At 35.2% G+C, this 22,918-nt stretch overlaps 1 protein-coding gene across 1 annotated transcript; it reads left to right on the forward strand.

Moving 5' to 3' along the window:
* The first annotated feature begins 658 nt into the window (after nucleotides 1-658).
* On the forward strand, nucleotides 659-22,485 carry GALNT3 (polypeptide N-acetylgalactosaminyltransferase 3). Its single transcript, XM_029224462.1, has 10 exons — nucleotides 659-1,282; nucleotides 5,488-5,660; nucleotides 9,154-9,303; nucleotides 11,323-11,557; nucleotides 12,176-12,293; nucleotides 13,729-13,929; nucleotides 15,935-16,066; nucleotides 16,271-16,372; nucleotides 20,378-20,530; nucleotides 21,402-22,485. The coding sequence occupies exons 1-10, from the start codon at nucleotides 768-770 to the stop codon at nucleotides 21,522-21,524; spliced, it is 1,902 nt and encodes a 633-aa protein (XP_029080295.1). The 5' UTR covers nucleotides 659-767; the 3' UTR covers nucleotides 21,525-22,485.
* The last annotated feature ends 433 nt before the right edge of the window (nucleotides 22,486-22,918 follow it).

The following is a 22,918-nucleotide window of genomic DNA, read 5'->3' on the forward strand; positions in this document are numbered from 1 at the left end:
CTTTGCTTTCTTATGGATTACCCCTTTCTTTACAATCAGCTTAATGAAGTTCTTTAGCCCCTTGGTTATTGAGCTAAGATTTTTTTTAAAATAAATTTATTTATTTGTTTTAATTTTTTTTTTGGCTGTGTTGGGTCTTTGTTCTGTGCGCGGGCTTCTCATTGTCGTGGCTTCTCTTGTTGCAGAGCACGGGCTCTAGAGCGCAGGCTCAGTAGTCGTGGCACACGGGCTTAGTTGCTCCGCGGCATGTGGGAATCTTCCCGGGCCAGGGATCGGACCCGTGTCCCCTGCATTGGCAGGCAGATTCCCACCCACTGCACCACCAGGGAAGCCCCAGAGCTAAGATTTTTTTTAAAAACTCAAAATATATTTATAAAACTCATTTATGCATATTATATGGCAGATATTAGGCAGAGTTAACAATGTATTTTTTACTGGAGAGAAGTCTCTAATATTTTATAACCCCGATAGATTATAGTTAATGATAGCAACTGTGTTCTTCCAAAAGTGTAATTTTCTTGAGGGCAAGATATCTTTGTATTGTTATTAACCATAAGAGTACATTGTTTATAGCTTATGTTCAGTTGTTGGCTGAGTGAACGAAGTGAACCATGCCTATAGGAATGAATAGCTACTAACCTGTCATTTCTGTTTATAGGTATTGCAATTTAAGGAAACCTTCTTGCCAGCAAATCTATGATAAAAAATATATGTAACAGAGGAAACTGTAACTGTTATTTGTCAAGTGACAAACTTTTAATGTCAGAATGGCTCACCTAAAACGACTAGTAAAACTACATCTTAAAAGACATTACCATAAAAAGTTCTGGAAACTTGGTGCAGTAGTTTTTTTCTTTATAATATTTTTGATTTTAATGCAAAGAGAAGTAAGTGTTCAATATTCCAAAGAGGAATCAAGGATGGAAAGAAACATGAAAAACAAAAACAAGATGTTTGATTTAATGCTAGAAGCTGTAAACAATATTAAAGATGCAATGCCAAAAATGCAAATAGGAGCACCTGTCAGGCAAAACATTGATGCTGGTGAGAGACCCTGTTTGCAAGGATATTATACAGCAGCAGAACTGAAACCCATTCTTGACCGCCCGCCTCAGGATTCTAATGCACCTGGTGCTTCTGGCAAAGCATTCAAGACAACCAATTTAAGTATTGAAGAGCAGAAGGAAAAAGAACGTGGAGAAGCAAAACACTGTTTTAATGCTTTTGCAAGTGACAGGATTTCTTTACACCGAGATCTTGGACCAGACACTCGACCTCCTGAGTATGTTGAAGAATATTCACTGTTTAGTGTTTATCAGGAGAGTTTTCAGGGGAGGGGCATTAGTTAAGGAAGTTGCTTGTTCTTTAGTCACTTTGAGGCAAAGAATCGACAAATACCATTTATTTAACCTGTCTTAATTATTTTTTGCTTATTGTTATTGAGGCTAGATTTCTATATCTATGTTTAGTGAGGCATTGCAGATGTGAAAAATTATCATCTTAGAAATTAGAAAACTGAATTCTAGATCTGACCTCTATAGAACCACAAGGAAATCCTTTATTCTTAAATGCTTTAGTTTTCTCATCCATTAAGGAGGAAACATGAGGTGGATTTTATGGGAAATGTGGGAGGTGGAGGAGTTGTTTCTGTTCTTCTGTGTATTGCTATAGAATAGAAATATTAAAAACTGTGCCAAGATTTTGGAGCTATGATAGTTTATGAGCTAAGTCATGGACTTTGTGGCTACTTTTAGTGCTATAACTACATTTCAGAATGTCCTGTGTTTTGTAACCTTTCTTTTAAGAGACAATATTGTTTTTTTGTTTGTTTGTTTTTGCGGTACATGGGCCTCTCACTGTTGTGGCCTCTCCCGTTGCGGAGCACAGGCTCCGGACGCGCAGGCTCAGCGACCAAGGCTCACGGGCCCAGCCGCTCTGCGGCATGTAGGGATCCTCCCGGATCGGGGCACGAACCTGCGTCCCCTGTATCGGCAGGCGGACTCTCAACCACTGCGCCGCCAGGGAAGCCCGACAGTATTGTTTTAATTACTAGTTCAACTGTGATTCTTTCTCTGGAGTTTTGTTGAATAAGCTCTTGTATTTATAGAGTTTTCTCCCTTTCTCTTTTGAGAGGCCAACATTGCTTTTCATTGTCACTTTGTTTACATGTTTATCTCAAATATACAGTATTTTGATTAAAATCCCCCCCAGCCCCCGATTCTACTGTGCTGTCTCTTTGTTCTTAGTTAACCATCTTGTTATCTTTGAGGTAGTATTCAAATGCTCTATTTGAACTGAAATAGCTAAAATGAATTTCAGCACTTTTAAACAATCTGTAGATTTGTTAAAAGTGCAAGATAGACAAACTGTAAGCAAACAGTGCTTACATATTTTGCTTTCTAGTTATGAGAATTAAATTTATAAGTGAACCTGAAGAAAAGTACTTTAGTAGACTTAGATCTATTGCTTCCTTCATATTTTTCTAGGTTTATGATCATGAATACCTGCTCCAACTATGAGTTCCTCAATATTGAAGCTATGTAGATTAGATTTCTGTTGCTCTATTCTAATCTGTGTGATTCAAGGTTAAATTTCTCATCATTTTAAATGAATGTGTGAAGAAACAAATGAATGTAGAATATTCTAGTTGTTCTGACAGGGCATAGTATAGTTCCTTTTTTATGCTAATAGGTTAAAATGCAATATGGCCCTTTACTGATTTTGGGAGAGGTCTTGGTTGAAAAGCAATTCCCATCACAAATCAAGAAGCATGATTTTTATTCTCTGACATGACAAAGGGAGCTCAGGATAAGCCTTTTCTCCAATATAGCTTTGAGAAACTGCAGTAATATTCAATAATGTTAATCAATATGTAAGTGCAAAATAGCTATGCACACAAAGAACCTTTTTTTTTTGGATAGGAATGTGTACCTAGAACTGTGAAGATTTAATACTTTCATACTTTAAATTTAACTTATATCATCAAGGAACACATTTTCTGAAGAACTGCTAATCTTTTACATGCTCATTAGAAATATAGATCCAGTTTCTCCCAAAGCCAGATGGTCTTGTGACTGATAATTTAAGCACATTTCTGTATGCCAAATTTTTCAAATGGTTTGACTGGGAATCTGTAATCACTTTGGCTAGTTATTTGAATTTCACTACTTTAAATGACATGTGAAACAACTTTTAAACATAAGTTGAGCATGCTAATTGTTTCAAAATAAATGGGGCTTATGAAATCATACTGTGAAATTTTATTATCACTTGCATTGATGATATAACATGACACTTTTACTTGATATTAGTACTTATCAGTTAAGCAAATAAATCCTTGCTTAAACTGAGGGAAAGCCTTGTGAGATTAAAGAGATAACACTTTATTAGTGTGAATTTTTTTTTTTTTTTTTGCGGTACGCGGGCCTCTCACTGTTGTGGCCTCTCCCATTGCGGAGCACAGGCTCCGGACGCACAGGCTCAGCGGCCATGGCTCACAGGCCCAGCCGCTCCGCGGCATGTGGGATCCTCCCGGACCGGGGCACGAACCCGTGTCCCCTACATCGGCAGGCAGACTCTCAACCACTGCGCCGCCAGGGAAGCCCTAGTGTGAATTTTTGTAAAGTGTCATACTTTAAATCTTCAAAACCTTTTCATAATTCTATATTAATACTATATTAATTAGTCACATGGCAAATAAATATAGGAAAAATTTTTTTTAAATCCCCAAACTCCCTCCCCAAAATGCTTATAAGACAAAATTATAAATTTTTTCCTAAAAAAGAAATACTATAGTATGGAGCTTTTCATAATTTTTACTTATACTTTTATGTTGGCTTATAAGACTTTATGTATTAAAAATACAAGCTTATATTTAGTCATTTGTTTCCATGTAATTTTAATTCGAAGATAGATAAATAGGTAGTTTGTGTTTGGACTTTATTTTTAATTGATAGTTTATCCAAAATTCATTTTAGAATAAATCATTTGCTTTCATCTACCAGTGAGGATGAATGTGATTATTTTCTCCTGGCTATGCATGTATGTTACACTTTAAAATCATGATGGTCCTAGAAAGCAAAATCAGTTTCACCTTCCTCCTCTTTTCCTACTCAGTGATGTTGACGCCCTCTCAATATTTTATCCCTAATTTAATTCCTTTCTTATCACTACAAACATTTCAACCTAAAGACCTCCTCTCAGGAAAGGATTTGAAACACATTCATACTGAGGTATGGCTGTAAAAGTAGTAATTAATGAGAGTTTGTAGAATCTCTCTTTTAGGGTGGCTTTCCCAGGCCACCATTCTGGGGGCTCTGGTTTCCCCATTGGCCCTGGCAGGGCAACCAAAATGTGCTGGGCTCCTGTCTCCATGAGTAAATGATTTACTTCCTTATCTTTGGGTTTGAACAGCACTGTTTGATTGTTCACACACTACTTATAGTGGCTTTTGACTGTGTAGGAGGATTTCATAGTCTGTTGTCTAAAATTGTACAACCATTTATGGTTATCAAAGATCCAGTTATTTTACTTATTTATCTTTACCATAGATCACACATGTTTTATGTCCCAGCTTCACTCTGTTTGATTTTACAGTGTTTTGAAGCCCTCTCCTGTATGTTATTTCATTTGATCCTCACCTCAACTCAGCAGGTGAGGGACTGTGGTCATCTCCATTCTCAAAGCCTGGAGATTGTACAGACCCACACATACCCCAATGGCTTCATATGAAGATTATTTTCATTGAGGATGACATTGCTATCAAAATGAATTCAAGATAAATTTATAACTAAAGTTTTTAGTGAATGAGTAATACTGCTAATCAGTCAAAAACTATTTAGGGTCTCTCTCCTTACTGGAGCAAAATCTTTAACACAGCATGGCATATGGTAGGTACTTAAGTTTTTGCTGAAGGAAATAGGCTTTATAGTAAGCAATTTTTTCCCCTTTTGGTTCAGTTACAGGTTAAGGAAATTGATTAAACTTAGAAAATATTACATTCCTAGGAAAGTATCTAATTTAAGATAATCTCTACAAAGATGAATATTCATTTAATAATTAAAAATTGCAAATGTTAAGAAAAATGCATGATTTCTACAAGGAAAGAAAAAAACTTGGTTTGTATTTGAGCAGTTACAAGTATTTGCTATTTTTACAGGTTGTCTCACTTCTAGGTTATTTTTCTTATTTAAAATGTTATTTGTATTTAAAATTATATTATGGAGAAAGCTTACAATAGCATGTTTTAATTCGTGACATGTGATCAATATCAGTGGACATGATCTCTGGGTGAGTGGCCTATTTGTAAGAAATTTTGTTTTGATCTATTTGCCTTTATATAGCATTAAGATCATCTTACATATAAATAAAGTGTCCACTATCATTTCTATTGTTTTAAAGGTTTAAATAATGATAATTTAGTAATGGTATAGCTGTGAAATAAAGTAATAAAATTCATAATTTTTCTTCTACTTTGACTTTTTCTAGATGTATTGAACAAAAATTTAAGCGCTGTCCTGCCCTGCCTACCACCAGTGTCATAATAGTTTTTCATAATGAAGCATGGTCCACGCTGCTTAGAACTGTCCACAGCGTGCTCTATTCTTCACCTGCCATATTGCTGAAGGAGATCATTTTGGTGGATGATGCTAGTGTAGATGGTAAGAAAGCACATGCAAATTAGATTGTTTCCTAAGTAAATCCATGTGGCGTTGTCCAAAGTCTATTTGGGTATATTGTGCTCTCTGTATGCCACCTCAGATCTTGAATATAGTGTCTTGGATGCTATATATGATGGATGAAGGGAGAATCCAAGGAAGTCCATATTCAAATATTTTGGAGTTCAGAAATGTGTGAAACGTGTGAAACACCATTATTTATAACTTTGTAGTCCTCAATATGAGACTTTTATTGTAAGACATAGTGGTTAAGAGCACACACTTGAGCCTTGAGTTAGGCTGCCTTGATTTGAATCCCAGTTCTGGTCCTAACCAGCTATGTAACTTGGGAAAGTTACTTAACCCCCCTATACCTCAGTTTCGTTATCTGTAAAATGGGGGAAATGCCATATTTCATCAAATTTATTGTATAATACATCATTAGTTTACATACCAGTAGAATAAAAGACCCTTACAGCCAATTAAACGAACATGCCGTTGCTTATAAGAAGTATATAATTTTATAGCTTAGAAATGAGGGAATACATTAGTACATAACTCCTAGGGTTGTTTTAAAGATTAGAAGTATTAATATAAATAATATATTAATAATATCAAAGAGTAGTTAAAAATTACTGAAGAGTTACCACATCCTGTTTTATTTTGGCGCTTTTAAATATTCCAATACCATTTACAAAGCTAGCCAAAATCTTTAATGAACTTTCACTTAATTTTATGTCAATAATCAGTTGCTAAGTTACACATTTTAAATTGTACTCACAAGGGTAATCAGGCAAATACTACAATTTGCTGAGTTTTCAAACATTACAAGTATTTTAAGTACCAAACAAATACAGATTATTTCAACGATTGCAAAATTTATTCCTGAATGAGCCCAAGTTTGGAACTAGATTCCTTAAAGTCAAATTCTAGCTCCAGCACTAATGAGCAGTTTCCTTATATCTGTAAACTGAGGATAACACTCCCGTCAAATCCAAAGCACCACCTACTGTAAGGTAAATCATTACTTTACAGACCATGGGAAAAAAAAACCCACTACCTATTAGGTGACATGTCATCAATTAATTATAAGATGTATCCAGACTTTAGACGTGGTTGTAAGTTAATAAAGCATAACATTTTTAACCTAATGTTTCAACCTAATGTTTCAACCATTTTAATCTTTTCTCTCCTAATCACTGTCTACATAAACATATAATGTTTATCTAATTATATCCATGTCAGAAATCTAGTTTAGAAATCTGACATTTTCATGTAACATTATTAGCCTGTTTCTGTTACCTTCAAAACTTTAGTTTTAATGACAAAAATGGACTAGATACATTTTACTTAACCATTCACTTTTATTTACCCCTTAGCCTTACTATATGTAATACTACAATAAATATCCTTGTGCTTATGTTATTTTCCCTTTTTTTGAATTATATCCTTAGATAAGTTAGGAGAGGTAGGACTGCTTGGTCAAAGGGTCTGAGTATTTTTTATAATTCTTTATAGCAATCAACAATAGATTTGGAAAAGTTTTCTTGGCGAGGGCTATCTTTGAATAGTAGTGTAATTTGTCTTATTGAATCAGTCAAAGAACTATCTAATGAGTCCCCCACTGTGGAAAATGTGTCCCTTGTTACCATAGAAGAGCTTGTGAAGTAGAAACCATAGCCCCTGACTTCAATTTGCTTAAGGAAAAGCAGCATAAATATGTAGGTAATCAGTTAACTGATAGCTCAATCCCAATGATAGCAAACAAAATATAATTAAGATTTTCAGAGCATAGACCATGTGCTAGTTAGTTCTTGTCTTAAATGTTTTATTTGTACAATAATCTCTCATTGTATCCTCCTAACAATTCCCTGTGAGGGTTAGTCCTATTAGCCCCATTTTTTCTATTATCTCACTTTATAGGTAAAGAAACCGAGGTACAGTAAGGTAAAATAATTTGCCCAGGGTCACATAGGTAAAAGTAATGGTGCTATAAATCAAACCCAGGAAATCTGATTTCACGGCTTTGTGTTTTTAACTTCATAAAATTAGGATGTGGATGGGGGCTAAATTTAAAGGGCAGGTAAGAATTTATAGGAAGTTCAGAAGTTGTGGGTGAATAAAAATTTCTTAACATATGAACAGTGGGAGGGTTTATTGAAGGAATCTGTAGTGACTCCGTTTTAAAAATCAACTGCCATTAAGACCTTTAAAATGTTTCTATTTTTAAGTTGCTCTGTAAGTCTATGATTAAAGCAGAAATAGCTATGATTATATTTTTAAGACAAATTACAATCCTACTTGTCTTTCGGAGTATTAATTCTGAGGTACTTAGAAGGTGTTAAAAAAGTTAATCTGTTACCCTGAGACGATAATGTTTAGATAGGCTTATTTTTCCACAAAAATTATTCCTGGACTCTTACCTCCTTCATGAATGTTTAAGCTTTAAATAAGCAACTCTCTTATCTGCACCACTGGAGAATTTTTTAAAATATGTAATTACAGATAAAGTCAAAGTCACCTGCAATTGCTTCTGAAATCTGGCAGAAGCAAACATCTACCCAGGATGTTTGCTGGTGTTCTCAATATTCCCAAATCTTTTTGAGTCTGTGCTATGGGTCCAAGAAGGCCACTTGAAGAATTGCATTATATACTCAACAAAGAGTCAATTCAATGGTGAAGAAGCAGGCTTAAGACGTTGTTTAAAAATATGGACAACACTTGATTGATGTGTTTTTCTTTTACCTGCTATTTTAACTCTTGCCTAGTATGTATGTCATCCAAATTGGAATATTGAGTACCTTAAATTATACACACCCATGGCTAAAATTTTGCCTGTTTCTAACCTCATTCCTGATTTACATACTCTTTTCTTCCTTCGTATTTTTACTGGAAAAAATTCTGTGTCAGGAGACTCTAGAGCTTTCAAAAATTTTTTGCTGACTCTTTGTAGAAATATTCCCAAACTGCTGTAGCCCTGGATTTTCCTACTCATCTTTCTCTCAAGATTTTGGTCTTAAATTATTTTGACCACTGCCTAAATATCAGATAATTTTTTTGATACTTGAAATTTTTCTATACATTTGCAGATTTAAATGCCAATTTAAATAAGAATCAAATATCTTTTTGGCCAAATTCAGTTTCTTTCACTCCTTTGTCCCTTTTCTCTGGCCTCTAAATGAGTCTTCTTAACTCCTGGGGCCTATTCCTTTGGAAGTCTCCCCCTCCAAACACATTGTGTTTACTGATATGACATGGGCAGGATAACTATGTGTGGTAATGTCACGCATTATAATCGTTCAAAAGTTAAGATCTGTATATATAATTTTTGTTTTCCAATAAGAGTTGAAGATATAATTTTTGTCTTAAGGATGGATGTGTACAACCGTTAAGATTATGCATGTGGAGGACTCATTGCCCTGTGGTTTCTTTATTAGCTTTCATATATATGAAAATATACTTAGAAAGGAGTTAATCTTGATTTTTTTTCTTACAGAGTACTTGCATGGTAAACTAGAGGAATATATAAAACAATTTTCTATCGTAAAAATAGTCAGACAAAAGGAGAGAAAAGGTCTGATCACTGCAAGGTTGCTAGGAGCAACAGTAGCAACAGCTGAAACACTCACATTTTTAGATGCTCACTGTAAGTATACATGTATAGACATAGTTGTAACATTTTCCCTCCCCCTCCCTCTAACTTAAAAGGTAAGGAAGCCTTTTCTTTAAATGCCTAATTGCATTTTCTTTAACATCATTTTCAGCTAGGGATTATAGCAGTGACAGCCCAAGCAGGGCTGGGTAGGAAATTCCTTTCACTTATTCAAAGATCTTACGTCCTTTTGTTTGAGGCTCCTTAACTTTATGGCCTCCAGTGAACAGCTTCCCCAGCGAGTTATCCATGCCTAGGATGTTTTCTATGCTCATTTTGTCAAAAAAATGTGGTTTTCCTTATTATTCTTGATTACTACACTTTAAAGTGAGTGAAAGTTTTGTTTGTTTAAGTGTAGTCAACCCTATCATTAAACTTTGTCCTAGTCCTAACACTTTTACTTTTTATATTTCAGTTCTTTTTCTTTCCCCCAAAGATTCACACACTCCTTTTTGTGCCAAGTTAGGGGTGCCCCTTTACAGCTTCTGGTATCTTTCCCATGAATGTTGTTAGCTTTTGTTTGTTTTTGTTGCTGTTGGGGTTTTTTTCTTTGTATTTTAATTTTTTTTCAGTGTCAGTGATTTTAAATAAAGTACTTAGACAGTATTTTTAGAGTCAATGTTTAATGTACATGTTAGGTATTATTAAAATGTCACTTATTCCCTCGAGCTCTAAGTTTAGTGAGTTTTACTGTTTGTGTGAGTGTTTAGCTTTGGATTGGCCAGCCTTTAGGTTATGTTTGACCAAGCAAATGGTTTTCAGCATATGCTAATTGTTACAGAAGGGCTTTTGGATTTGCTTGAGTCTCTTGAGAGCTTTCACATTCAGTATTCTCTTTTTTTTTTCTATTTTTTAAATGGTAGAATGGGAACTGCCTTGTCCTGTGACTATTTTTTTTTAATATAAATTTATTTATTTATTTTTGGCTGTGTTGGGTCTTCGTTTCTGTGCGAGGGTTTTCTCTAGTTGCGGCGAGCGGCGTGGAGGGGGGCGGCACTCTTCATCGCGGTGCACGGGCCTCTTACTGTCTCGGCCTCTCTTGTTGCGGAGCACAGGCTCCAGACGCACAGGCTCAATAGCCGTGGTTCACGGGCCCAGCCGCTCCGCGGCATGTGGGATCCTCCCAGACCAGGGCTCGAACCCGTGTCCCCTGCATCCGCAGGCAGACTCTCAACCACTGCGCCACCAGGGAAGCCCTCAGTATTCTCTTAATACTCAGCATTTAAGAAAGGTCTAAAGGTAATCCAGGAGAGGTGTTTTCAAAAGGAAATGGCTGCTTCTCCAGCATTCCCTCTCCTGGTCCAAAATTACAATACTGTCAGACTGGGCATTCTTCCCCTCCAGGCAAATGTGTCTGATGGTCCTCCTGGACCATGACTGCCAAACTCCACTGAATGATGGGAAGCCCTGAGTAGCATTGTACATGCCACATCTCCTGAACTCCATGTGTGATGTGAGACAGCCTGGCCTGGGGCCAGAACCCAGACCTTTCATGCCACTCCTCCACTCTCTTTCATTAGCGCTGGGCAGGTTTGAATGGTACTTTGTCTCCAACTACTAAAATCAGAATATTCTGATTCCTTTACTTATTTTCTCCTAAGAACCTGTCAGAGAAATAAAGATTTCAGTTACTATACCTTACTCAGGGAGACAAGTTTAAGCAAATCAGAACACTTCTGGAGCTAGGTGGTATGGATCAGCAAAACATTATCCTTGATTCATAGCCCATTTTAAACAGAAATACACAGTCTGAAACTTAAATATATCAGTATCATTTTGCTTCCATTGTAAGGTTAAAAAAATCAGTCATTTACTAGCTATGCTTAATCTTGTCTTATATTTTTCATCCTACCCTTATCTCACAAGAAACCTTTAAGAAATCTCCCCTATATAAATGTTCAAAACACTAATGACTTGGTTATTCTCATTTCTCTGTAAGCCCTCTTCCAAAACACAAAAGGAAAAAAACCCTGAGTGTTTTCATTGAATTAATTAAAATTGTATTCCTTCTAGGTGAGTGTTTCTATGGCTGGTTAGAACCTTTGTTGGCCAGAATAGCTGAGAACTACACTGCTGTCGTGAGCCCAGATATTGCATCCATAGATCTGAACACGTTCGAATTCAACAAACCTTCTCCTTATGGAAGTAACCACAACCGTGGGAATTTTGACTGGAGTCTTTCATTTGGCTGGGAGTCACTTCCCGATCATGAGAAGCAAAGAAGGAAGGATGAAACTTATCCAATTAAGTAAGATGATTGCTCTCAAAGTCTTATATACAGTTCAAGTATTTGAATACGTATGCATTCTTTGCTTTTTACAGTAATTTCTGCAAAGGTAATTCACATTAACAAAATAAAGAATACACATATTCTGTATAGAAGGAATAGGAAAGTCATTTATATATTTATGTACTTGTTTATACATGATGTTACTGAGTAGGAAGTAGAATTAAGTGAGCTCTTATGTCTTCCTTATAATCATTACTTAAGAATCTTTTTTGTTTTTGGCCGAGCCGTGAGGCCAGAATCTTGGTTTCCTTACCAGGGATCGAACCAGGGCCCCCAGCAGTGGAAGCATGGAGTCCTAACTACTGACCACCAGGGAATTCCCTTGAGAATCTTTTAAGTTTGGTTAGAAGACACAATAATTTTGTTCTGCTAGGGAAGGATACTTAAAGTTCTTCCTCCCCATCCCCCAAAACTTGACTTTGAAGATAGCATTTTTAGTTTTTATTAATCTATATAAAGCCTTGAAATTGTCATCTCTCTTTAATTTATTTGTACATTTGATTCAGTTGCTCTTAAAATATGTTTTTATTCTTATTTGGTTTTTATAACAAAGTTTAACAATGGATTATTTTTCAGAACACCCACTTTTGCAGGAGGCCTTTTTTCCATATCAAAAGACTATTTTGAATATATTGGAACTTATGATGAAGAAATGGAAATTTGGGGAGGTGAAAATATAGAAATGTCTTTCAGAGTAAGTTTATAAATATAGCACTCATACTAAACAATGAAATATATATTTCTAGTTGGCTGATACAGATTATCATGGATGAATGTAGTCTTTACTTTTTGTGCTTTCTAAAATTTAATTGTTAGAAATTTTAGAATAAATATATTTCCTCTTAAAGTGTAACTTAATATATTTATTTATTGCTGCCAGTGTAACAAGAAGAATCAGTTAAACGCCTGTGTCCAGGCAGTAACACCAATTAATGCACTTGTAGCTACTGAATTCCAGCCAAGATAAATATAATTAAATCTAGTGCTTCAGGAAATTGGTTGATTATCAAGCGAGTCAGAATGGAAAAACATTTATGTATAATTTTAAAGGACATTGAACTTAACTCTTCGGATTAAACAAGCTTTTTTCCCCAAACATATTAAACGTTAATATGAGAAATAAAAGAAAGGTGTTAGATGGTCTCCACATGTACGTATTTGATTTCATGAGTTCATTTTCTACAATGATTTTGTCATTCATTTCTTATCACTTAGGCTGGAATGTAGTGGAAAAAGAACTGAACTAGGAGTTGGAAGATTTAAGTTTTGGCTCTGGCTTCATCACATAATGGCAGTGATGATCTTGGCCAAGTTTGAGCTGCTTAAGGGCAGGGGTCTTGTTTTATTCATTTAAGTATTCCTAACCCCCAGCACATGTTGGATCTCAAGCAGTCTGTTGAACTAAACATATCACCAAGCTTTCTCACTTGTTTAAAAAAAAAAGAAAGAGAGAGAGAATACAACCGCTGCCCTAATATTAGCACATATTATTAAACATGACTTTTAGATTTTTCATTTATGGCAGAACAAACTGTCAAGATATTTAAGTGAGTAGGTATTGATTTAGTGATTTGCCATTTTAGAGTTAATGCAAATAAGTTTTTTTGACCCTCTATCTCTAAATAGTATGAAGTTTTTATAATGATCAAGTTTAATAGATTGTGCTTTGGTAATAATGACTGTCTGGAATTTGTTTCTTGATCACAAAATTGAATATACAAGAGATAAATAGAGTCTGGGCTCACTTACTCCAAGTCTGCTGTGGAAGTCAAATGCAGAAGAGCCATTGGTCTTCTGTGGATACTAGATAGCTTGAATAATTTTTGCAAAAAAAAAAAAAAAAAGGAAGAAGAAATTGTGGACTTTATTTTTATGAGAGCTCTGAAATCACTATTTTGTTAAAGTAATTTCTGAAAATGTGGGGGGGGTTGTCTCTTGGGTCTGTACCATTTAATAATAGTTCTTTATCTTTGAGAACTTAAATTGAACTGGCAGTGAACAGAGACTATTTGTAAAGCTGCAATAAATCTTTTATTTTGTTTTTATTAGTATCTTAAAGGTGAACTTAAAAGCAACACTTTGATTTTCCTAAAATACTGTAAATTTAAACAAATATCATTAATTATCAGGTGTGGCAATGTGGTGGGCAGTTGGAGATTATGCCTTGCTCTGTTGTTGGACATGTTTTTCGCAGCAAAAGCCCTCATACCTTTCCAAAAGGCACTCAGGTGATTGCTCGCAACCAAGTTCGCCTTGCAGAAGTCTGGATGGATGAATATAAGGAAATATTTTATAGGAGAAACACAGATGCAGCAAAAATTGTTAAACAAGTAAGTTAGGACTAAATAATTAAATTACGGTAAAAATCCACAACAAGTTTACATGTCCTTTTACCTGTTTGAGTCAACTCAAGCCTAAAACATTTCTTTAAAAAGTTATTTTTAAAGCTGGGCTTTTGAACTAAAAAATATATAACTCATTGATGTCAGTTTTCTTTTCTTTCTTCTTTTTTTTTTTTAAAGTCAAGTAAACTGCATTTAAAAAGTTGAGACATTCTACCTGATGTTACCCTTTTAATATGGAAGATATTTAGTTTTTGTAACTGCTTTGGTTCAGTATTTTACTCAAAGAAAATAAGATTAAGTGGAACTGCTTTTAACTGGTTTTAGGTGATGTGATTAGCACCTAAATCAAGGTGCTAAGTGGCATTTTGAACTGGAGAGCTAGACAGTGTCAGAATGGGGCAGGAGAATGAACCAGAAGTATCAAGCTTTCTTATTTCCAGTTCTGGTTCCACTGCTCCCTGGAGGGGTGACTTTGGCAAAGCCCCTTGAGACTGTGAAATGGTTATGGTGCTTCATAGGGTGGTTGACAGATTGGCCTGACATGGAGCATGTGCTCCACCACGTTTCTTCTCTCTCCCTCCCTGTCTTGAGATAAAATACTTGCCTGTCTCCCAGAGCAGCTGTGAAATAAGGAAATAAGTGCTAACAAATGCATGGCACTGTGGTTGTTATTGACCTGTCCTAGATCAAAGCTCTGCAGAATCATCATGCCTAATGCATTAGAATTGAGTCCCAACAGTTTCAACATTGGATGTGGTAAATAAACTAGAGAGTTTAAGGACATGCTTCGGCAAATGGCACCCAACTCTTTGTAAGAAAGAGTGCCGATTTGCAAGCCGGTATATATTGGGATTAAAGGGCATCAACATTTCGAATGTCATAAAGAAAGGTCTGGTTACCTCATTTCGCTTTCTCTTTGGTCTCTGGTATCTCCCTGTAACATGTCAGTACCATGCAAAGTCAGAGCACTACTGGGTCAGATTGCTAACTTTTTACCCAGGGCCACCAAAACAAATCGGGCAGATTGTGTACTGCACAAAAGTACTTGGCTAACCAGGCGAGTGGATGCTAAAAACAGTTTATGCTCTCTTGTCACCAACAGAGGGGCAAGTGAGCCAGCAAACCCTTGTTTTTAACATAGGGCAAGTAGATCCACACGGTAAAATGCATAAGCTACCCAGAAGTCTTTCAGAGTTTCATACTTTTTGCTAAAACACCTGGGTTCAAAACATTGAAGGTGGCAGAGAAAATATTTTCCTTAGTTGAACTGATAAGCTTGAGTATTTACTTTTTCATATATTTAGGCACCCACTGTATATTTTCTTTAAAATTTTGCCTGTACCAAATACCTTTTCAATTTTAGTGCTTTTTTTTTTAAGTTTCCTTAGTCCTTTTAAATAAGGTAAAGGAAAATAAAATACAATTGATTAAAAACTTGACTTTTTCTACTAAAACATTGTTATTGTTAGGATATTATTAGAAGATATTGTTAGGAGTAAGCAACACCCTTAAAACTAGAAAAAAATATTGCCAACTGCGTTGCTTTTTGTGGTCTTGACTGGAGAAGAGATATGTTACATGATGCACAGTTGGCACCGTTTCTCTATACCTGCTCTCTCACACCACACTTTACAGAGCACTTTTGCATATAAAACTAGGATCAGTTTTGGATGCCCCCACTACCATTTTTTGCCTTCAGCATTTCGCTAGGGATCTTTGTCCCATGACAGAGGTTTGTGGCACAAAGGAAGAATAAAATAGCACTAGGTCGCCACTGCAGTGGTCCTTGATTCTCTTTGAAGCCAGAAGTGAGCAGCCAGGCATACTTGTTGCCTGAATGAATGGTGACTGTAGTTAAATCGCATCTTATATTTTGGCCCAGAATTTTTTTTTTTTAAGACCCAAATGTAAATACAAATAGTAGCATTCGAAGTACTTTATCAGTTCTGTTTTAATTAAACATCCACCTTCACTTCTCATCTTTCTCCAGAAGTCATTTGGTGATCTTTCAAAAAGATTTGAAATAAAGCACCGCCTTCAGTGTAAAAATTTTACATGGTATCTGAACAATATTTATCCAGAAGCGTATGTGCCAGACCTTAATCCTGTTATAGCTGGATATGTGAGTATTTTCCTGTTCCTTTTTACTTGGTATATTCCCTTCCACCAATATTTATGTGATTCAGAAAAATTGCTGAAATATTTTCTGTTTTATTACTTTTGAGATTTTACATTATTATTAACACCACTTCCTGAAATTAATTGCGAAAAAATATAAACCACATAGATTTTTAAAAAAATTTATAACTTGAAAATTTCCCTTTAGATTAAGAGTTTTGGTCAGCCTCTATGTCTGGATGTTGGAGAAAATAATCAAGGAGGCAAACCATTAATTTTGTATACGTGTCATGGACTTGGGGGAAACCAGGTGAGCACTGCACTAAAAATCCTCCCTTCTCTTTAGTACCTACAAACAGAAGTAAGTTGTTGCACGTTTTTCAGAATCCCTAAATCAATTTTATGTTCCGGTAAACTGGTATGTGAAATGTTTTTAGATTAAGTTTGGCAATTCATATAGAAGTTGTAGAGTACTTTATTTTGATTTTCACTCTGCCTCTGAAAGCAGTTTGAGGTTGCTTACCCATTTAGTAGAAAGGTAAATGAGAAAATAATAGAATAATACATTTGAAATGAAAAACAGGATCTTCTATGTGAATCTTTGATGTTGCATGACTATTAGCATGGTGATTTTGCTAAATTATACGTAAAGGCTATATTTAACTGGATTTGACAGCAAATAACATCATGTTCATACTGTATTTCTGTGGTCCATGATATTAAAAGTTTGATGGAGATACACACACACACACAGATATATACAGATACATATACATATATGTACATATATGTCGATGTGTATATATATTCATATCTTAAAATTTTCCTTACATACTATATATTAGAAGAAAAAATAATTATATAAATAGTTACATTCTTTTAGAAATAACACTGGACTATCCTAGTAAAAATTAAGGTTTTGAGCAATGAGAAATATTTCCTCATTTGTAAAAATCTTATCACTAAATGTAAATACTTATAAATTTATTTCAGGCTTCTTCTAGCATTACATCTATTTTATCGTAAAAGTTGAAGATATATTTTATACATTGTTCTGTCTGTTTTTCTCCTATCATTGCCATAAAGATGTTTTTATAGTTCTGTCTCTAAAATAATTTTTAAATTATAAATAGCATATAGCCATCTTTTAGAAATTTGGGGATGCTGAAATAATTCACATATTCTTTCAACAAGTATTTGTTTGGCGTCTATAATGTAACTCACACTCTTACAGTAGTGAAAAAGACAAAGCCTCTATCTTGTGGAGCTTGTATTCTAGAAGGAAAGGAAAAAATAAATATGTAATTTTAGGTATAAAGAAAAATAAAGCAGAGTAGGGGGATAATGTGTGTGCGGGGGGGGGGGTTGTTAATTTTGGAGGTTCAGGAAGACGTTTTTGAGAAGGTGACCTTAGAGTGGAGGCCTGAGGAGTTGGGAGAGGAACCATGTTCCAGGAGGAGAGCATCTTGGCAGAGGACGCAAGGCCAGAGGCCCAGCGGCAGGTAAAAAGAGCAAGCATAAAGCCAGTGTGGCTGGAGCAGAGTGGTCCAGGAAGAGAGGGGTGGAAAATGAGGTCAGAGACATGAATTAGGGGCCAGGTCATATAAGGCTTTGCTGGCCTCGTTAAGGAACTTGAATTTAATTCCAAGTGTGACAGAAACCACCTGAGGATTTTGAGCTAAAGAATTATATTTTCTAGTTTATATTTTAAGAAGATAACTCTGGCTTCTATCACCCTGACATAGCCATTGATTTTATTTTGATTTATTTCCTTTAAATGTTATTTTCAATCAAGCATTGCATTTAAACTAGTTTGGGAATTGTAGTTCCTTGAGTGCTAGATGTTTTTGAGATATCATCTAACTCCATCATTTCCTCATGTTCCCTTCTACTGTTTTGACCAGATAATGATATTTTTTTTATAGCATAAAACTCCATTGTAACAGTATTGCACTATTCCAAATGAAAATAAATATTTTGATAATGTGACTAAATTGACTAATATACTGGTGCAGTGCAGTTTAATTCATTATGGCTTTGTAACACAATGCTTTGCCTCTTCCCCTTTCTCCTCCACTGTAGTTGTCCTGTTCTAAGGTAAAATTCTCTCCAGTGTTCTCAGCTAGATAATAACATACTCTTTAGTTGTCTAAGTATCTTCAACTATTCTCCATTCTCATAACTTCCGTTTTAGTGGTTTTTAAAAAATAATATGAGTAATGTAAAGTTCTGGTCAGCCTTTCTTATCATCTTTGAAATCCTGAGGTTTATCTTTCTTAAAGAAGTACAGCCAGGGTGCTGTTTTCGTGATCTAAACCCATTTTTTTTCAATGTCTCCATCTGAAGAGCTATCAGTTATAAAAATGATATTATATTTGTGGAATGAGATAAATTAAGCATGAGGCTAAGACCAGGGGAACTCAAGATTAATTCAGCTAATGTTTGTGGAGTGCCTACTCTAATACACATAAAGGGTTTAGAACAGTCCCTGCGTAGCACATAATAAGGGCTCAATAAATATTAGTGCTAAGACTAATAATTTCACTATTGAAAATCAATTATGTTCACTCATTTTTTCTTTGGAATGTCAACATTATGAAATATTTGATGTATAATGGATGTTATTACTAGATACACTGCCTGACTTTGGTCTATGGTGAAGTCAGCTAGCTACACACACAATTCCAATAGAGTGCTATGAAGGTTATCTCTGATGCACTATGGGAAGCCTGAGAAGCGTGTAATTTTGTGCATAAGACAAATTCAGGGAAAACTAAAGAAGGAAGGTAATATTTGAATTGGCTTTTGAAGGACCAAAAGGAGTTAGCTAGGCAGAAAAGGATCCAGAAAGATATTCTAGGGAGTAAAGCAAAGTGGAGTTATGGATACATATGTTCTGCATTGGTAGAATTGTGTGAAAGGAGCATAGTGTATAATTGGGACAATGGTTGATGTTAGACTGAAAGTGGAAGATTTCACGTACCAATTAAGAAGTGTGGGGGCTTCCCTGGTAGCGCAGTGGTTGAGAATCTGCCTGCTAATGCAGGGGACACGGGTTCGAGCCCTGGGCTGGGAGGATCCCACATGCCGTGGAGCAACTAGGCCTGTGAGCCACAACTACTGAGCCTGCGCGCCTGGAGCCTGTGCTCTGCTAAAAGAGAGGCCGCGACAGTGAGAGGCCCGCACACCGCGATGAAGAGTGGCGCCCGCTTGCCACAACTAGAGAAAGCCCTCGCACAGAAACGAAGACCCAACACAGCCAAAAATAAATAAATTAATTAATTAAAGTACCCTTAATTAAAAAAAAAAGAAGTGTGGACTTTATCTTAGCAACAGTAGTGATTGTGAATCACTAAGCAGGGAATGTAAGGGATCAAATCAATGTTACAAAAGAATAACTGGCAGCAGAGTGGACTAAATTATAGGAGCAGAAATTGGAGGTACCTGGAGGTATTGCAGTAGAGATTTTGAGTGCCTGAACAAAAGAAGTGAGGATGTGGAAGTAAGGATCGGTGGGATGGTAACATCTGAGAGGAAAATTCAGTAAGACTAAGGGGCTACTTAATTGGACATGTGGGGAGAGAGAAACATCAACAATAGTAACAATAGCTGAAAATGTATTGAATGCTTACCATGTACCAGTTATTGGTCTAAATGTTTTACATGTATTAAATCATTTATCTTCATAACCCTATGAGGTAGGAGTTATTAAATTACCCATTTTACAGGCAAGGAAACTGAGGCAGGAAAAGTGTCATTGTGTGCCCCCCGCCCCCCACCTTTGTGCGGCTTGCAGGATCTTAATTACCCAACCAGGGACTGAACCTGGGCCATGGCAGTGAAAGCAGCCAGTCCTAACCACTGGACCATCAGGGAATTCCCAAGAGTATCCTGTTCAAATGTTTCTAGTTTAAATGAAAATGCCATTAATTGAGATGAATAAGAGAGAAGAAACGCTTGTGGAGAGAAAGAGGTAGTTAATGGGCTTGCTAAACGTTTCCAGGCTCTTTTCTGTGGCAAACCTATTCTAGCCTCCATCCTACCTGATAGCTTCCAATTTCTGACATGGGAAGGAAGACAATGCCTTCTTAATTAAGTAACTATCTGTTGGTGATAGGCTGGAGAAAGGCTATAATATCTTCTGTCCCAAAAACTCAGGTGACGATTCTGATACTTACTTCATTGTATTATTTTGGTGAAGTACACCTGACTCCATTATTCAGTGAGTTGCTGATTTTTTTTTTTTTTTGGCCGACAATTTTGCAACTGAGGATATAGAGTGCTCTTGTCAGTAACAGCATTCTCCCTTTCACAGTACTTTGAATACTCTGTTCAACATGAAATTCGGCATAACATCCAGAAGGAATTATGTCTTCATGCTGCTCAAGGTGTCGTTCAGCTGAAGGCATGTGCTTACAAAGGTCACAAGACATTTGTCACTGGAGAACAGATATGGGAGATCCAGAAGGTACCTCAGTACAATTAATTCACCCCTTTATGTAATTATTTTGATTAGCTCTAGTTGCTTATCTGGGAAAATACATGAAACATACTATATTGATATTATCTGTCAGAATTTCTGTCTTTGTTAACTTTGTCATTACGTATGTCTACCCATGTGGTAAGAAAGAAGATATCTATGAATTAAATACTCTTAGGAGCAAAATAGTTATAAAATATCTTACAGCATGATTTATGCAGTTCAACATGTCTGTGGATTATTAGTAATATTTGTTTGTATATGTTTTAGAATTTCTTATGATGCTTCTTGTGACAGTCATACTTTTGTTTTCCTGGCAGAGAAGAGAAAAATAATTATTTTTTCTTACCTAAAGTGATTAATTCTTTCCTTCCCTATTTTAATACTTTTTCATGAATCTAGAATTGAGAGAATATGTGAAAGGCTTTTCTTCTGTTTTTAAACATATGTTTTAAAGCTTAGCTGGAAACTAACAGTTCCTACCTGAATATTGATTTGTGTAATTCTAGAACACTATAAAACTGACTTTTATGACAGGATTTTTTAGAGTTTTATCACTTATATCAATGAAATATTTGTTATTTGAGAACTTGATTGAGACCTTTTTCTGCATACCTCTCTTCATTTATATAACACCTTCTGTGAATTGAACAGTGGTGGCATAAATGATGTTGCCTACACCAAAAACCAACAAGATTTTATCAGACATAGTAGATATTAGAAAGATTAAAAGTTAAGAATGGTGTATATTTGTTACATAAGTCTCTCTTTGGCTTCCATGAGACCATAAAGTGTTTTTATTTCTCCGTTAACTTTGAGTTTTGAAACTTAATGTCTGTTGTATTTCCTTTTATTCTAGGACCAACTTCTATATAATTCATTCTTTAAAATGTGCCTTTCAGCAAGTGGAGAGCATCCAAGCTTAGTGTCATGCAATCCATCAGATCCACTCCAAAAATGGATTTTTAGCCAAAATGGTTAAGTGTTCCTTAAAATTAAGGAGTTGAAAAAGGAGATATTCTTTCTCATAAAACTGTGACTAGGCATACACTGTAGTTTTTGAAAATTATGCAAAAGCAGCTAACTGTAACTTATTCCAAGTGCATTTTTCTTATTTATATCTTAAAATGTCTATGTAGCACCACTACAGAAATCCCTTAAGTTTCCATTTCAAAGCACAATAGCTAGTAATACCAAAGACTATTTTGAAAAGTCCAGATGCAGAGGAAAAGATGTTTACAGTATGATGAAAATAATTTTCCAAGTAAAGTGATGTTCGTGTGCTTTGTACGCTTGAGAATATGCATAGCTACATTCACACACTCACAATTTAAAAATTTTCTTCTAGTTTTTTTGGGGGGGAGGGAGAAAGATTTGATACTGTATTTTTTTAACTACATAGAAATGGATCGATGAAGGTCAAAAATTGGCCTTTGTGTAAAACCAGGAAATTTTTTATAGAGCTAGAATTTATTATATAAAAATGCAGGTAAACTTCTTTTGCATTTTGTTAACTTATCTGTCAAATATTTCCTTAAACATGAAATTAAATGAATAAGGAGAAGACTATTTTTAACACTTCAATTTCTTGGCAAATTTAAAAATATTTCTTAGTCTAAAGTTCACTTGACTTGAAGCAAAAGACTTAAAAAAATAACTATACTGTGTGTTTTCCCAAAGAAATTAAAAGAAAAACCTCTAAGTCGCTATCTGTTAAAAAGGTGTCTTTTTCCTTTCTGTTAGTCTTTTTTCCTATCAAAATTCACTAATCTTGAATGTTTATGAAATTGAATTTCAAATGCAGAATACTTGACTCATTTAAAGCAAAAATTTTTTTGTTACTGATTCAATTATAGATTGTCTTTGTAATGAATTTTTTCACCAAAAAACCTTATTACTATCTATGGAAAACACAATAAAACAAATTCTTATCACTATTGTAACTATTTGTTTTTTTATTTTTTGGATAAAATATATAATTGATAATAGCTAGGGAAAGCATGAATTTTGTATCCTGAATTTCTAAGCACCCACTGCAGAGTCATCAGATATTTCTGAAGGGAAAAAACATTTAATAGTAATGGCATAAAAAGTGGGGAATGGAGAAGATTATGTGTTAGATATTTAGAAAATTTTGTACCAATTTCTGATAACTTTCCTTGAGCATATGATAGAGTAATTTTTTAAAAATGTGATGCTTACTGAGAAGATTTAACAATTTTTGGTCATTTTATATATAGATCTATTCTTATTGAAGAAGTAATGTATGATTGGCTTTATGTTTTAAACCTGGCTTCAGTTGTACATAAGAAAATATTTTACAGTTATTGACTCCATCTTCTCATTGTTTGTACTTTGAACTTACATTAAAAAAAA

This window comes from Monodon monoceros, unplaced genomic scaffold (genome assembly GCF_005190385.1).
Source record: "Monodon monoceros isolate NGI ecotype Baffin Bay Population unplaced genomic scaffold, NGI_Narwhal_1 Super_Scaffold_16, whole genome shotgun sequence".
In the NCBI taxonomy this organism is placed as follows: domain Eukaryota; kingdom Metazoa; phylum Chordata; class Mammalia; order Artiodactyla; family Monodontidae; genus Monodon; species Monodon monoceros.